The 16461-nt window shown below is 42.8% G+C and overlaps 1 protein-coding gene across 2 annotated transcripts in view; it reads right to left on the bottom strand.

Moving 5' to 3' along the window:
• cntnap3 (contactin associated protein family member 3) overlaps positions 1–16461 on the bottom strand; it is a 193344-nt gene that overhangs the window by 155277 nt on the left and 21606 nt on the right. For both annotated transcript variants that reach the window (XM_056261574.1, XM_056261576.1), the window contains exon 2: positions 6179–6289. In XM_056261574.1, coding sequence (XP_056117549.1) covers positions 6179–6289 — 111 coding nt within the window. The remainder of the gene's footprint in view (positions 1–6178; positions 6290–16461) is intronic.

Genomic DNA, 16461 nt, shown 5'->3' with positions numbered 1-16461 from the left:
AACAGTCTCTGGCTGGGCAGACGTGACGTGAACAGTCTCTGGCTGGGCAGACGTGACGTGAACAGTCTCTGGCTGGACGTGGCTGACGTGAAGATCTGGCTGGACGTGGCTGACGTGAAGCTCTGGCTGGACGTGGCTGACGTGAAGCTCTGGCTGGACGTGGCTGACGTGAAGCTCTGGCTGGACGTGGCTGACGTGAAGCTCTGGCTGGACGTGGCTGACGTGAAGCTCTGGCTGGACGTGGCTGACGTGAAGCTCTGGCTGGACGGTCTCTGGCTGGGCGGTCTCTGGCTGGGCGGTCTCTGGCTGGACGGTCTCTGGCTGGACGGTCTCTGGCTGGACGGTCTCTGGCTGGACGGTCTCTGGCTGGACGGTCTCTGGCTGGACGGTCTCTGGCTGGACGGTCTCTGGCTGGACGGTCTCTGGCTGGACGGTCTCTGGCTGGACGGTCTCTGGCTGGACGGTCTCTGGCTGGACGGTCTCTGGCTGGACGGTCTCTGGCTGGACGGTCTCTGGCTGGACGGTCTTTGAGGAGGCCTTTCTCCTCCTCCGTCTCCGGACCACCGGACTCGGGACCACCAGACTCAGGACCACCGGAACTGGGACCACCGGAACTGGGACCACCGGAGCCGGGACCACCGAAACTGGGACCAGTGGTGAAGGCCTGGCGTAACAAGGAATGAAGCTCCAGACATCTGGAGAGCGCCTCTCTCCAGCCCAGTCCCGAGAGATCAGGGAGCTTCCTCGGGTCGACCTCCTTAGCCCCTAGCCGGTAACAAAGCTTGATCGCCTCATCTCCGAGAGAGCAGGAGGCAGCGAGGGGGGCAAACCCCCAGGTATACTGGAACAGGTCAGGGCTCCTTAGGGCTAAGGCTGCGATCTCTCCAGCGAACTCCTGGCTCATGCTGGAAAGATCTGGCGAGATCCGTGCTGCTGGATTCATTTGTGGGTCGGTTGTTCTGTTACGCTGGTAGCAGGAATGAAGCAGAGAGTGAATCCAAACGCAAGCACTTTAATAATCCAACACACAGGTAATCCAGGGTAAACGCAGAACAAGGTACTCAGAAGAACAAGGAACAGCTACAAGCAAACATTAAACAACAACCGACAGCCAACAACTGAAACACAGGGGTTTAAATACACAGACAAACAAGCTAAACAAGATAACAAGGGGGCGTGGTTAATTAGAGACACCTGGGGAGACTAATAGACATAGACGAGGAACACCTGTGGACACTGAGCAACAACATGACAAAAGACAAGACACATGGCAGGATAACATGACAAACAGGGAATCACATGACAGACAAGAACAAGGAACAAAACACAAAACCCACACCGTGACACATAATGCCTAATGGGAAATGTGTTATATAAAAAACAGCAGTCTGATTCTCTGAGATTTTGTGGTTGAAAACCAAAGAGAGCCTCTTAAAATGTTGTGTAATTGCTCTTCTCCATGCATTGCAAGAATGCGGCCCAGACGAAGCCTTGATTCCCACTGTAACTGTATTATAAATTATATATATATATACACTCACCGGCCACTTTATTAGGTACACCTGTCCAACTGCTCGTTAACACTTAATTTCTAAGCAGCCAATCACATGGCGGCAACTCAGTGCATTTAGGCATGTAGACATGGTCAAGACAATCTCCTGCAGTTCAAACCGAGCATCAGTATGGGGAAGAAAGGTGATTTGAGTGACTTTGAACGTGGCATGATTGTTGGTGCCAGAAGGGCTGGTCTGAGTATTTCAGAAACTGCTAATCTACTGGGATTTTCACGCACAACCATCTCTAGGGTTTACAGAGAATGGTCCGAAAAAGAAAAAACATCCAGTGAGCGGCAGTTCTGTGGGCGAAAATGCCTTGTTGATGCCAGAGGTCAGAGGAGAATGGCCAGACTGGTTCGAGCTGATAGAAGGGCAACAGTGACTGAAATAACCACTCGTTACAACCGAGGTATGCAGCAAAGCATTTGTGAAGCCACAACACGCACAACCTTGAGGCGGATGGGCTACAACAGCAGAAGACTCCACCGGGTACCACTCATCTCCACTACAAATAGGAAAAAGAGGCTACAATTTGCAAGAGCTCACCAAAATTGAACAGTTGAAGACTGGAAAAATGTTGCCTGGTCTGATGAGTCTCGATTTCTGTTAAAACATTCAGATGTTAGAGTCAGAATTTGGCGTAAACAGAATGAGAACATGGAACCATCATGCCTTGTTACCACTGTGCAGGCTGGTGGTGGTGGTGTAATGGTGTGGGGGATGTTTTCCTGGCACACTTTAGGCCCCTTAGTGCCAATTGGGCATCGTTTAAATGCCACGGCCTACCTGAGCATTGTTTCTGACCATGTCCATCCCTTTATGGCCACCAAGTACCCGTCCTCTGATGGCTACTTCCACCACGTCACAAAGCTCTAATCATTTCAAATTGGTTTCTTGAACATGACAATGAGTTCACTGTACTAAAATGGCCTCCACAGTCACCAGATCTCAACCCAATAGAGCATCTTTGGGATGTGGTGGAACGGGAGATTCGCATCATGGATATGCAGCCGACAAATCTGCGGCAACTGTGTGATGCCATCATGTCAATATGGACCAAACTCCCTGAGGAATGCTTCCAGCACCTTGTTGAATCTATGCCACGAAGAATTGAGGCAGTTCTGAAGGCAAAAGGGGGTCCAACCCGTTACTAGCATGGGGTACCTAATAAAGTGGCCGGTGAGTGTATATATATATATATATACTTTTAAATATAGTTAAATATATATAATTTATCAGTCAGAGCAGGAATCAAGGCTACATTCATATAAGTGCTTGCGTGTGTCAAGACAGGTACAGATAAAGTCCCAATAAGCCCGCAGTGCAAACTTGTCAATCCGTCTTGATGGATGACGCAGAGGAAGGTACACAGGTGCTCTCTGACCAATAAGAGGACAGTTTTGCTCACATGTGACTTGTATAAACACATTTTGGTACTCTTCGAAATGTTGCCTTGTGAAAGCAAACTGAACCAAGAAAATATATTCAAACAAATTAAGTCCCTGTTACGGAACAAAGCAAACGATCTACAGATCTGAAACACCCTAAGAGGGCTGTTCTTGGTTAGAATAAATGGCAAATGAATCAGACTACATGCCGATTTTTATTTGTATTTCGTTTTGGAAAATGGGAGGGAATTCCCCCATTAGGTGCTTCTTATGGGAGCAGGGGGCATTTCTAAATACAATTTCTCCCATCCTAAAATAAGATAATATATCGTCCAACCTTAAAATGAATCACGGGAAAACCCCCAAACTGATTAAAAAATAGAAATAAGTTGATTAAGAATCAAAGACATTAAAAAACCATCCAAACCAAAAGCCCATCTCTCTCACAAAGCCCACAGATCCTGAGTGTGTTGAGTTTGATGCAGGTGAGCGGATGAGGTGACTCCAGCCTCCGCTTTCTCTACGGCCTTTAAGTAGAAACATCACACCGGATCCTGCAGGCTTTGAAGGGTTGCTCTCAGAGCCTCCTACACTGGTGTGTTTGTGTGTGTGTGTGTGTGTGTGTGTGTGTGTGTGTGTGTGTGTGTGTGTGTGTGTGTGTGTGTGTGTGTGTGTGTGTGTGTGTGTGTGTGTGTGTGTGTGTGTGTGTGTGTGTGTGTGTGTGTGTGTGTGTGTGTGTGTGTGTGTGTATAAAATCAAAGCGTGCACCTTTGAAGGCTATTTTCCACGAGGAACAACAATTACACTTCCTCCTACTCCAGTCATTAATGTTCTGAGCTTCTGAGGAAAGCATTTGCACTTAACGCAGCGCTGCAGAAGCATGTTATAGGCTAAAATGATTCTTTAAGTCTATCTATTACCTCTTGAAATGCCAGGCGGGCTGTTCTTTGAATTCATCTGTAATGTGGTCACTTGTCGGTCGCATTCACACATACACATACACACACACACACACACCGAATGCCACAATTCAAGCGCAACTAATGCGATAAACCGCTGAATCTTACTGAACCTGATGAGGTCCCAATGACACCAGATGCTCACGGTCATAGACCCACGAGGCTTTGCATGCTTAAATGGGCGGTTTTTGGCCAGAATAACCTTCAAGTTGCATTTGATTTTGAAAGTTCAGTTTATCAACAAATCATATGTTATGGTCTTTTAAAACTTATACTGATAAATCCATATGGACAGAACTGTTGATCTGTGATTTTCTTAGATAAAACAGCACTGTTTGTAGACTGTGTGACGAGGATTTCTGTCTAAAAGTAATTATTTTATAAATGTAACTCAGAATATACAGTTCTGCAAAATAGTGAAAAAGTGAAAAATAAATAGTTATGTACTTAATATAAATACCCTGCAATTGTACTTTCGGTATACTACATTGGTATACTTAAAATCTGCTAAATTAGAACAACTAATTTTGTGCTTAATGTACTTTAGTTATCCGGAAATAGTGCTGAGGTTCAACTAAAGATATACTTATATATTATACTTATATATAGACTTAATACGTATATTTGATTGTGCTAAAGTGGAACTATTGCAAATATATTTCAGGTACGCTTTAAATATCTTACATTTAAATATTGATATTATATAGAGATCATACTATCTTTATTAATAATGATATTAAAAAACATTTTAGGCTTAATATTAAGAAATGTGCATTGTGCAATAAGGAAGTACTCCAAATAAAGTTGAATTATAATATTTATATCAGTAAGTCTCAAGCGATATGTCAGTAAATTAAAGGATTTGTAGTGTACTTAGTTTGAAATAAATGTAAGTGCCTTAAACAAAACTGAGCCTCTTTCAATGATAAACCAAATAATTAGTTTTTCCTCAGAAGTGATCATTAGATCAGCCTGGTACATTGTAAACATGACTGGATATCCAATCTAAATCTAATATAAATTAGAATATAAAGTGCCAGTGAGATGCACTGCAAGTGTAGTGAAGATAAATGCAGACATTTTTTCAAAACCCTTAAAACAGCTTTTTTTTTTTTATCCCACAGATTTAAATTGAAGCAGATAAACAAGTCACATCTTGAGACCAGGACCTGTGTAACAGAAACTACCCATCTTAATTCTATCGCCTCTTTCCTACGCCCCATGAAGCTTTGTGTAAATTATGGGAGTAACTTCTGGAAAACTAAACAATCAGCGAAAGGCAATAATGAACGCAATAACACTTTTTCAAAAAACTGTGTCCAATGAAGTGACATTATTCTACTCACCCTTTAACCAAACATTAAAAGAAAACTAAACCGTGTAAAAGCATCACCAAAATACTTTCAATAAACCATGAATGGCCCTAAAATCTTGATTCTGTCCGCAGCAATATTACAGACAGGTTAAATATAACTGGAGTAATATTTGTCTATATTATGTAACATACGTTGCCTTAACGTCCATTAACTTTAGCATTAAGTGGTAATATTTCAAAATGATTTCCGTTGTTTTGACAGATAACACATATTGTATTCAGCAAATATGAACAATGGTAATATGGATTAGAAGTGAAAAGGGGAGACAAAACAAAACAAACCTGGAAAGAGACGTGAGGATTTGGGGAGAAAAAGAAGAGATTCAGTGCAATCCAGTGAATTATTCATGGGATATATTGTAAATGAAATCGGGAGAGCAGACCGCAAATGCGCAGTATAATATATGTTTGTCTTTTTCATACTGTTACAGTGGAATACAAAGAAAATAATAATGAGGAAAAGAATGCAGCGACTGAAAAAAGCTCTCGCCACGGATATTCTTATGATACCACGTCACTTTAAAATAGCAAGCGTGATGTTATTCGTCTGATGTCTGAAAATAAAACATGAAGGAAGATTGATAGCTGACTCAGTCAAACTGATAAGGATTATCTGTAGCTCAACCTTATCATTTAAAATTATTCATTTGAGTGTTTTTGAGTGGAAGTTCCCTAAACCGGAAGGAGGAAACAAAGGAGGAAAATGTGGATACTTTAGCAACAAGTTAAAAAACAATCAAAACTCCCAAACAGCCACATAGCAACACCCTGGCAACCATCAACAACTGCCTCGCACTATGATGGCGAGTTTCACAAAACCAAGTTTAATCATAAAACATCACACAAAGGTGCAAATGCTGAAGCAGAAGCTGTGAATAATGACTAAAGGTGTTGAATTACCATCTCTGCGGTTGAGTTTGGCGAAGCCCGGCCCATGACTGCTCGACAGCTCCGATGAGCTCGTGAAGACCGACGGAGGCAGACCGGACACCAGCGGAGAATCACAGCTCTCTACAGACACACATCAACATACAGAGTTTACAGATACTACTGTTCAAAAGCTTGGGCTCAGTAAGATTCTTCTTGAAAGAAATTAATACTTTTGTTCAGCAAGTAGGCTATGCATTAAATTGATAAAAAGTGACAGTAAAGACATTTATATTGTTACAAAAGAATTCTGTTTCAAATAAATGCTGTTAAAAAAACAACTTTCTGAAGGAATCTAAGAATCCTGAAAAAAAAAATGCATCATGGTTTCCATAAAAATATGAAGCAGCACAACTGTTTTCAATATTGATAATAATCAGAAATGTTTCTTGAGCATCAAATCATCATATTAGAGTGATTTCTGAAGGGTCATGTGACACTGAAGACCAGGGCCGCATTAAGAGCTCACTGGGCCCCGGGGCTATGAGCTCTGCAGGGCCCCCCACCACTACAGGTCACCAACTACATGAGCTAAATGTTCTATCATTATACGAGTCATTTTATCAATCTATGATATACTTCACAGTTAAGTTATATTACTTTTAAAACGATTTTTTATCATATCAAAATTTAATGGCACTAACATTTCATAATTCTTGTGACCAATTTCAATATCACAAAAAATAATAATAACTTAAGAAAAGAATCTCAAGCTTACCGATGACAAGAGTAACAACAATTAACAATAGAACAAAGGCACATAAGAAATCGACCTTAAAAAAAAACTTAAAGCACTGAATAATATTATATTGTATAAAGTAATCAAATATACAATACATAGTTTTCACTATAAATTCAACATTCATTCTTATTAATTTTACAAAAGTGATTCATTCAAGGGCAGTAAATTACTTTCTTTCTGATGTTTGATTAACATCATGGACACAAATGGCGACAGCAGCTTTATTAGCAGCTACTGTCACTTTAAGACCTCAGGGTCGGAACTCAAATGCGCTGTGCAAAACCGCCTCAAGTTCACCATCATTTAAAATAATTTGTATCCAAACCACAATGATTAAAAACGCGTTTAATTTATAAACTTACATCATGATGTCTCAGCAAAATTTACATATTTCTACCGGATATATTATCGCCAGCCCTTTAGGCGAATATAGAGTTGGATCAAACACAAAAAGCAAGATCAAACATCCATCAAGTTAATAATCAAACTTACCGAAAATTTGTGGGGTCGACGATGACGCTGTTTTAAAAAATAGTCTAGACTCTAGATGAAGTGAAGGGTGGAGGCGATTTATTGGTTGATGCGTAGCTATATTCTAATAAGGCGCAGGCACTCCATGCAGCCATCTATAGGCCTATGTGCAGCAGCAGGTCGATCGTTCACAAGTTAAATATAGAATAAATGTATTATGTTAAATTAAAACTTGAAGTTTCATTTCACCATGCCCTGTCCTGCTGCCCACGGGGGTTTGATTGACAGGCGACCTGGCCAATCATAACGCAAAATATGCAATTTTGTCCGACAACAAAGCTGTCAGTAGATGAACGGTGAACGTGATTTCACCAAGTACCACATGTTCCTGGATCAACATCGTTGTTGATCCTGGATCAACTTTCCAATCAACCAATCAGATTTGAGGAACAAGTTTACACTTTATGTCAAGTTTAGGCTTAGAACCAGGGTGAAGTACTCAAACATCAGTGTTATTCACCTTTCATTACCCTCTGATTTTAGGGAAAAGTTATGGGTAGGGTTAGGTTTAGGGGTTGGGATTGGGTAAGGACTACATTTTGGGACAGGAATGTTGATCCAGGATCAACAAAATATGTTGATCCAGGACCATGTCTTACTTGGCAAAATCACAGTGACCGTAGAGGAACGTCGGTGGACTTGAACTTGAAAACGGTATTGTTTAAATTATTTACATTACAATATTTGAAAGTTGAGACTTTGTTTCATATCAACAGTAAGCTGCTCTGAACTCTCTCTCGTAGTCAATTGTGTAACGTTAGTCTTTGCCCCGCGTTGTATTTTTCAGTGTGTGAGTGAGAACATGATGTGCGTGACTCGTGAGAGCCGCCTGGCTTGTCACACAGTAACTAAAAAAGGCGGGTCTTTGCGAACGGTCACTTTAATATTAAGGATAATGATTCCATGATAATGCATGGAATATACGGCAAAGCGCTACTAAATAACAGGGCTAATTTGTGGGGGGCGTTGCGTGGTAAGGCTTTGGCAATCAGATGGCTAGTAGTATCTGGTCCACAGCCAATCAAGGGGCCCCTCCTTGTTCGGGCCCCGGGGCTTTAGCCCCACCTAGCCCTATATTGTTAATGCGGCCGTGCTGAAGACTGGAGTAATGATGCTGAAAATTCAGCTTTGATCACAGGAATAAATGACAGTTATCTATGGAAGCTTGTTTCCGCCACTGAATAAAAAATAATAATATTAATAATTGCGACTTTTTATCTCACAAACAATTGCGAGATATGAAGTCAGAATTGTGAGAAATAAAGTCGCAATTGCGAGATATAAAGTCGCAATTCTGAGAAATAAAGTCGCAATTGCGAGATATAAAGTCTCAATTATGAGAAATAAAGTCGCAATTGCGAGAAAAAATGACAGAATTACTTTTTGATAGATTTTGATAAAAGTCTATGAAGACATTTAAAAAAATAAAAAATAACATGCAATAACATATATCAGTCAAAACAAGCATTAAATAATTTGATTTCATGTTGACTTTAACGACAGCGAGGCCGTTTGTAAATATCAGGATGCTCACATTCGCTGACATTCCCCAGCAACACTGCATATACCTCCTCACATCAGCGCTCTGAAATTGGGGCACTTGAAGATGCTTTTCAAAGCCCATCCAGCTTTACGGTTATTATTCAAGTTCATAAGAAATTGAAGACTGTTTAAAATGCTCTTACCTACAGAAAAAAAGTCCTTTCCACAAAGCTGACCCATTTTCTCCATATGAAACACTCGGTCAGGCAACCTAATTTATATAAAACTAGGCTTTTTTATAGCGCATTATTTATATATGTGTGAGAGTGTGAGCCTGTTAAAGCCATATTTCTTTACTTATTTAGAGGAAGGTGTGTGTGTGTGTGTGTGTATTTTGTACATTATTCCTCTAGTTTTATATTACAAACCGCACATAACCGTAGTCTTGTTTGCATTCCCACCGGAATACAATAACACTCCCTATTACTTTTATGGTAATAGTTATTCCCAGAGTGTGTACTGAATAATATACGTCGGAACATAATTGTTCTTCTCCTGGTTTGTATAACCAGCTTCTGAAGCTCTATATGGTCTATATAAAGCACAGGAACAGTCGATAGGCTTGAGTTGACGCAGAGCTGGATTGCTGCAATCTTTTTCTCTCGAATGCATCATTCTGAGTCTCAGACACACTGTTTGCATCAAGGCCGTACGGTTTCTCAAACAGTGAAAGCTCTGGGCTAAGTAGTGATTTTGTAATTTTTTCCTAAAACACGTTCTTCTTGCACACAAATGGTTATTCTTTTCTTCTTTTGGGCATATTCAGCGAGGACAACAGAATAGGAGGCAGTTTCAGCCACTGATCAATAGATTGTGCGCTCGCTGATTGCGGAGGAGATTCGGTGGCAGTGTGGAGGCTTTCGGGTCGGTCACGCTCAGATCTGAATACGGAGGAGATTCGGTGGCAGTGTGGAGGCTTTCGGGACGGTCACGCTCAGATCTGAATGCGGAGGAGATTCGGTGGCAGTGTGGAGGCTTTCGGGACGGTCACGCTCAGATCTGAATGCGGAGGAGATTCGGTGGCAGTGTGGAGGCTTTCGGGACGGTCACGCTCAGATCTGATTGCGAGAGGAGATTCGGTGGCAGTGTGGAGGCTTTCGGGACGGACACGCTCAGATCTGATTGCGAGAGGAGATTCGGTGGCAGTGTGGAGGCTTTCGGGACGGTCACGCTCAGATCTGAATGCGGAGGAGATTCGATGGCAGTGTGGAGGCTTTCGGGACGGTCACGCTCAGATCTGATTGCGGAGGAGATTCGGTGGCAGTGTGGAGGCTTTCGGGACGGTCACGCTCAGATCTGAATGCGGAGGAGATTCGGTGGCAGGAGGAGATTCGGTGGCAGTGTGGAGGCTTTCGGGACGGTCACGCTCAGATCTGATTGCGGCGGATAAGATTCGGGGGCAGTGTGGAGGCTTTCGGGACGGTCACGCTCAGATCTGAATGCGGAGGGGATTCGGTGGCAGTGTGGAGGCTTTCGGGACGGTCACGCTCAGATCTGAATGCGGAGGAGATTCGGGGGCAGTGTGGAGGCTTTCAGGACGGTCACGCTCAGATCTGAATGCGGAGGAGATTCGGTGGCAGTGTGGAGGCTTTCGGGACGGTCACGCTCAGATCTGATTGCGGAGGAGATTCGGTGGCAGTGTGGAGGCTTTTGGGTCGGTCACGCTCAGATCTGAATGCGGAGGAGATTTGGTGGCAGTGTGGAGGCTTTCGGGACGGTCACGCTCAGATCTGATTGCGGAGGAGATTCGGTGGCAGTGTGGAGGCTTTCGGGTCGGTCACGCTCAGATCTGATTGCGGAGGAGATTCGGTGGCAGTGTGGAGGCTTTCGGGTCGGTCACGCTCAGATCTGAATGCGGAGGAGATTCGGTGGCAGTGTGGAGGCTTTCGGGACGGTCACGCTCAGATCTGATTGCGGAGGAGATTCGGTGGCAGTGTGGAGGCTTTCGGGACGGTCACGCTTAGATCTGATTGCGGAGGAGATTCGGTGGCAGTGTGGAGGCTTTCGGGACGGTCACGCTCAGATCTGATTGCGGAGGAGATTCGATGGCAGTGTGGAGGCTTTCGGGACGGTCACGCTCAGATCTGATTGCGGAGGAGATTCGGTGGCAGTGTGGAGGCTTTCGGGACGGTCACGCTCAGATCTGATTGCGGAGGAGATTCGGTGGCAGTGTGGAGGCTTTTGGGTCGGTCACGCTCAGATCTGAATGCGGAGGAGATTCGGTGGCAGTGTGGAGGCTTTCGGGACGGTCACGCTCAGATCTGATTGCGGAGGAGATTCGGTGGCAGTGTGGAGGCTTTCAGGACGGTCACGCTCAGATCTGAATGCGAGAGGAGATTCGGTGGCAGTGTGGAGGCTTTCGGGTCGGTCACGCTCAGATCTGAATGCGGAGGAGATTCGGTGGCAGTGTGGAGGCTTTCGGGACGGTCACGCTCAGATCTGAATGCGGAGGAGATTCGGTGGCAGTGTGGAGGCTTTCGGGACGGTCACGCTCAGATCTGATTGCGGAGGAGATTCGGTGGCAGTGTGGAGGCTTTCGGGTCGGTCACGCTCAGATCTGAATGCTGAGGAGATTCGGTGGCAGTGTGGAGGCTTTCGGGATGGACACGCTCAGATCTGAATGCGGAGGAGATTTTGTGGCAGTGTGAAGGCTTTCGGGTCGGTCACGCTCAGATCTGATTACGGAGGAGATTCGGTGGCAGTGTGGAGGCTTTCGGGTCGGTCACGCTCAGATCTGATTGCGGAGGATATTCGGTGGCAGTGTGGAGGCTTTCGGGACGGTCACGCTCACATCTGAATGCGGAGGAGATTCGATGGCAGTGTGGAGGCTTTCGGGACGGTCACACTCAGATCTGATTGCGGAGGAGATTCGGTGGCAGTGTGGAGGCTTTCGGGACGGTCACGCTCAGATCTGAATGCGGAGGAGATTCGGTGGCAGTGTGGAGGCTTTCGGGACGGTCACGCTCAGATCTGATTGCGGAGGATATTCGGTGGCAGTGTGGAGGCTTTCGGGACGGTCACGCTCAGATCTGAATGCGGAGGAGATTCGATGGCAGTGTGGAGGCTTTCGGGACGGTCACGCTCAGATCTGATTGCGGAGGAGATTCGGTGGCAGTGTGGAGGCTTTCGGGACGGTCACGCTCAGATCTGATTGCGGAGGAGATTCGGTGGCAGTGTGGAGGCTTTCGGGTCGGTCACGCTCAGATCTGATTGCGGAGGAGATTCGGTGGCAGTGTGGAGGCTTTCGGGACGGTCACGCTCAGATCTGATTGCGGAGGATATTCGGTGGCAGTGTGGAGGCTTTCGGGACGGTCACGCTCAGATCTGAATGCGGAGGAGATTCGGTGGCAGTGTGGAGGCTTTCGGGACGGTCACGCTCAGATCTGAATGCGGAGGAGATTCGATGGCAGTGTGGAGGCTTTCGGGACGGTCACGCTCAGATCTGAATGCGGAGGAGATTCGATGGCAGTGTGGAGGCTTTCGGGACGGTCACGCTCAGATCTGATTGCGGAGGAGACTCGATGGCAGTGTGGAGGCTTTCGGGACGGTCACGCTCAGATCTGATTGCGGAGGAGATTCGGTGGCAGTGTGGAGGCTTTCGGGACGGTCACGCTCAGATCTGATTGCGGAGGATATTCGGTGGCAGTGTGGAGGCTTTCGGGACGGTCACGCTCAGATCTGAATGCGGAGGAGATTCGGTGGCAGTGTGGAGGCTTTCGGGACGGTCACGCTCAGATCTGAATGCGGAGGAGATTCGATGGCAGTGTGGAGGCTTTCGGGACGGTCACGCTCAGATCTGAATGCGGAGGAGATTCGATGGCAGTGTGGAGGCTTTCGGGACGGTCACGCTCAGATCTGAATGCGGAGGAGATTCGATGGCAGTGTGGAGGCTTTCGGGACGGTCACGCTCAGATCTGATTGCGGAGGAGATTCGATGGCAGTGTGGAGGCTTTCGGGACGGTCACGCTCAGATCTGATTGCGGAGGAGATTCGGTGGCAGTGTGGAGGCTTTCGGGTCGGTCACGCTCAGATCTGAATGCGGAGGAGATTCGGTGGCAGTGCGGTGGCAGATCTGAATGCGAGAGGAGAGAGTAGTGGTCCACTAGCTGACTACCAACACACCTGGTCTGCAGAAAGAAGCTCACCTACAGATGACAAGCGTTGTTGAAAATCCGGTTCGCGTACCCCGAAGTGATAAAATAAAACAAAATTCTTTATCAAATGTATAGGCAAGACAAGTAGTTTGTTTAGGCATGGTTTGTAGGGAAATTACAAACCTGCGCACACATATTCAAACGAATATAACTATAGAATCAATTTTTAATGCGCATGTGAACGCATGTGAACGCCATCAGGTCACAGGTTCGCGTTTAAAGTCTGTTTAGAGAGAACGCCGTCGTCTTAGTGGCCCCTAATGTAATAACAAATGACAATCAAACAATCAAAACTAACTTTAGCTGGAAATGACATTATTCAAAAATCGCTATAAAGCCAAAACAATCTCTGTTATCGTAAATTGTATGTTTATCTCTGTAAAGCTGCTTTGAAACAATCTCCATTGTTAAAAGCGCTATATAAATGAAGATGACTTGACTTGACAACTTTACAGCGGCCTTATTTACCTCCATGGAAATGCCTTAACATTACAGTTGAAAGAAGATCACTAATGATTTGACAATATCGCATATGTTTTTAAGTAAATAAGAGATGTTTCTTGAGCAGCAAATCATCAAATTAGAATGATTTCTGAAGGATCATGTGACTCTGAAGACTTGAGTAATGATGCTGAAAATGCAGCTTTGATCACAGGAATGAATTATATTTTACAATATAATCATATAGAAAACAGTTATTGTAATAATATTTCACAATATTGCTGTTTTTTACTGTATTTTTGACCAAGTAAATGCAGCCTTGGTGAGCAGAAGAGACTTCTTTCAATAACACTGTAAACTTCTGATCGGTGGTGGATGTGTGTGTGAATGTGTTCTTTGACATAAAAGCACTTTTTACACATTTTTAACCTCAACGTCTCTTTTTTCTTTTTAACCTCAACGTTTCATAAAGTACAGTACAATTTTACTTTTTAGCACATTAGTTTGTCATATTCCAGCCGCAATCGACAATGGTTCAATTTTAGTTATATCAAATACATTGTATAAATGAAGTTATCCAAGTACGTTTGATGCAAAAACTGGAGAAAAGAAGATAAAAGAGTGAACACACAGAGAACAAGATTTTGCAGCTTCTCAACTGTTTATACTGAGGGGAAAAGACTCCATTAATCTCACACGTGTCTCTTCTAGAGTTTCCCAAAATGTCTGCAATCAAAAGTCCGAAATCTCAATGTAAACTCAATCATGTCTCATCAAATGATCAGAGCTGCTCTCCGTGTTCATTTCATATCTACAAACTCAATTCATGTCCATTTTCTCATTTCAGTTTCATCTCTCTGTAAGGAACTTTAGGAGAAACATCTGACATACCAACTATGAACCAAACAAACCTGCACTATGAAAGAGCAACAAATGAGCAGTGAAACTGAATTGAAACGGATCTTCTCAAATGAATTGACTTTTTCCAGAGAACCTCTTGCAGTTTATTATGGAGAAGGAAATGAACGCAGGATGCCAGCGAGACGTTTTTGATTGATAGGAACCCGTAAGATCCTGACAGATATGAAGGCCACGCTAATCTCCGCTCTGGTTTTACAATTTGCTTCCCAGTTCCAGAAACACCTCGAAGTCTAAATGACGCCAGGAGAGCAGCGCTAATGATGATAATTCATCATACATGCGGCCCGCGATGTGATAAAACCTCCTCATAACGTTTAATATCACTTTAACATATTCAGACTTATCTGAGGACGCAGCCACGCAGTGACAAGCGAACATTCCCCTCATTTCTCTCACAACAGCTGCCGAGGGACTATTAAACCATTCCACGCAGTCAAAGAAGAGTTGGACTCAAGAGAGGAAAACAACAAACAAACGATCAATTCATGAACAATGAAGTTAACATGAAATCAAAAACTCAACAGTGGAAGTTAGACATTCTTCTTGGTCAATTTCTTACCGATGAAACTCTTTTTTTCTCATTGAATATCCGGTTTATTCAGAAATGCATATGATTATGCAATTAAAATGGGTTACAAGCTGGTTCATGCTGACATGTTTATGTTGTCATTAAAAATGTGAGCAAGAGGTTGTGATTGTGCATTTATAAAGCAAGCAGATTGTGCATGTGTGAGCGCATCTGTTTTCGCATTGGCCTCTTTTTTCGCTGCATGCGAGCCAATTCATTCATTGTTCTACACAATGATTAGCAATGTGTCTGTATACAGCTCATGGTTGTGCATTGATTGGACAGGCTGGAGATGGCTTCAGCCAATAGCACGTGTTCAGAAAGGTTTCTGTGTCCAATAATTGGCAAAACAGAACGAGTGATGAGCTCTTCAGAGACTTCCCTCAATGACTGCATCTCCATCTTTTCATATTGATTCTGACAAGCCACTTGATGCAATCAGCAGCACTCTAAATGCAAATAAACCAGATTCTTACATTCTCAACATTCATGTCATGCGTGAGGTGCAACATGGGATGCTTTGTACATGGTATTGAAGGAGGACACTTGTTGGCAGTTTTTCCTCTGCTATAACACATCCATAAAATATTATTATTAATAATAATAACACTAATAACAGTGCATTCAATATGTATTGGGATTTTAAAAAATGAAATAAAAATGGGGTAGGAGTACATACGTTTTACTCCTTTTTGTACATGTAAATAGAGTTTTGTTAAGTATTGGAAAGTATGGAGTTTTATTTTGTTGTTCATCTGGGGTTTTTTTTACCATTATTTTTTTTCTCAGATTTTTTTTACAAATTGTATTTACATGTTCAAAATAAAGATATCAATCTAAAAATGATAAACTTATGTGAAAAATATAGAATAATGAAAATAAAAACCAACAAATAAATGTAAACATATAATTAAAATAAAAACAACAGATGAATAAATAAAATAATAATGAATACAATAAATAAAAAATGATGATAATAATAAAATAAATAAATAAAACAAAATTTAAAACAAAAAATAAATAAATAAAAACAGACAAATAAATGTAAGCAAATAAAATAATACAATCAAAAATAGATAATAATTACAAAAATAATATAAAAATGATCAAATAATACATGAAATAAACAGAATATGAATAAATATAGAATAATGAAAATAAACAACAACAACAAATAAACGTAAACCAATAATTTAAATAAAAACAACAAATAAAAACTTATAATAATACAAAAGTAAAACAAAAACAAAATTAACTAAACTGAACAGACAAATAAATGTAAAAATCCTTAAAAACAATAAACCAAAAACAACAGTCGAATAATACTATGCAACAACAACAACCACAACAACAATAC

Source organism: Rhinichthys klamathensis, unplaced genomic scaffold, assembly GCF_029890125.1.
Source record: "Rhinichthys klamathensis goyatoka isolate OS25496 unplaced genomic scaffold, OSU_Roscu_1.1 h1tg000183l_1, whole genome shotgun sequence".
Classification (NCBI taxonomy): Eukaryota; Metazoa; Chordata; class Actinopteri; order Cypriniformes; family Leuciscidae; genus Rhinichthys; species Rhinichthys klamathensis.
This window is presented reverse-complemented; position numbering and strand designations above follow the sequence as displayed.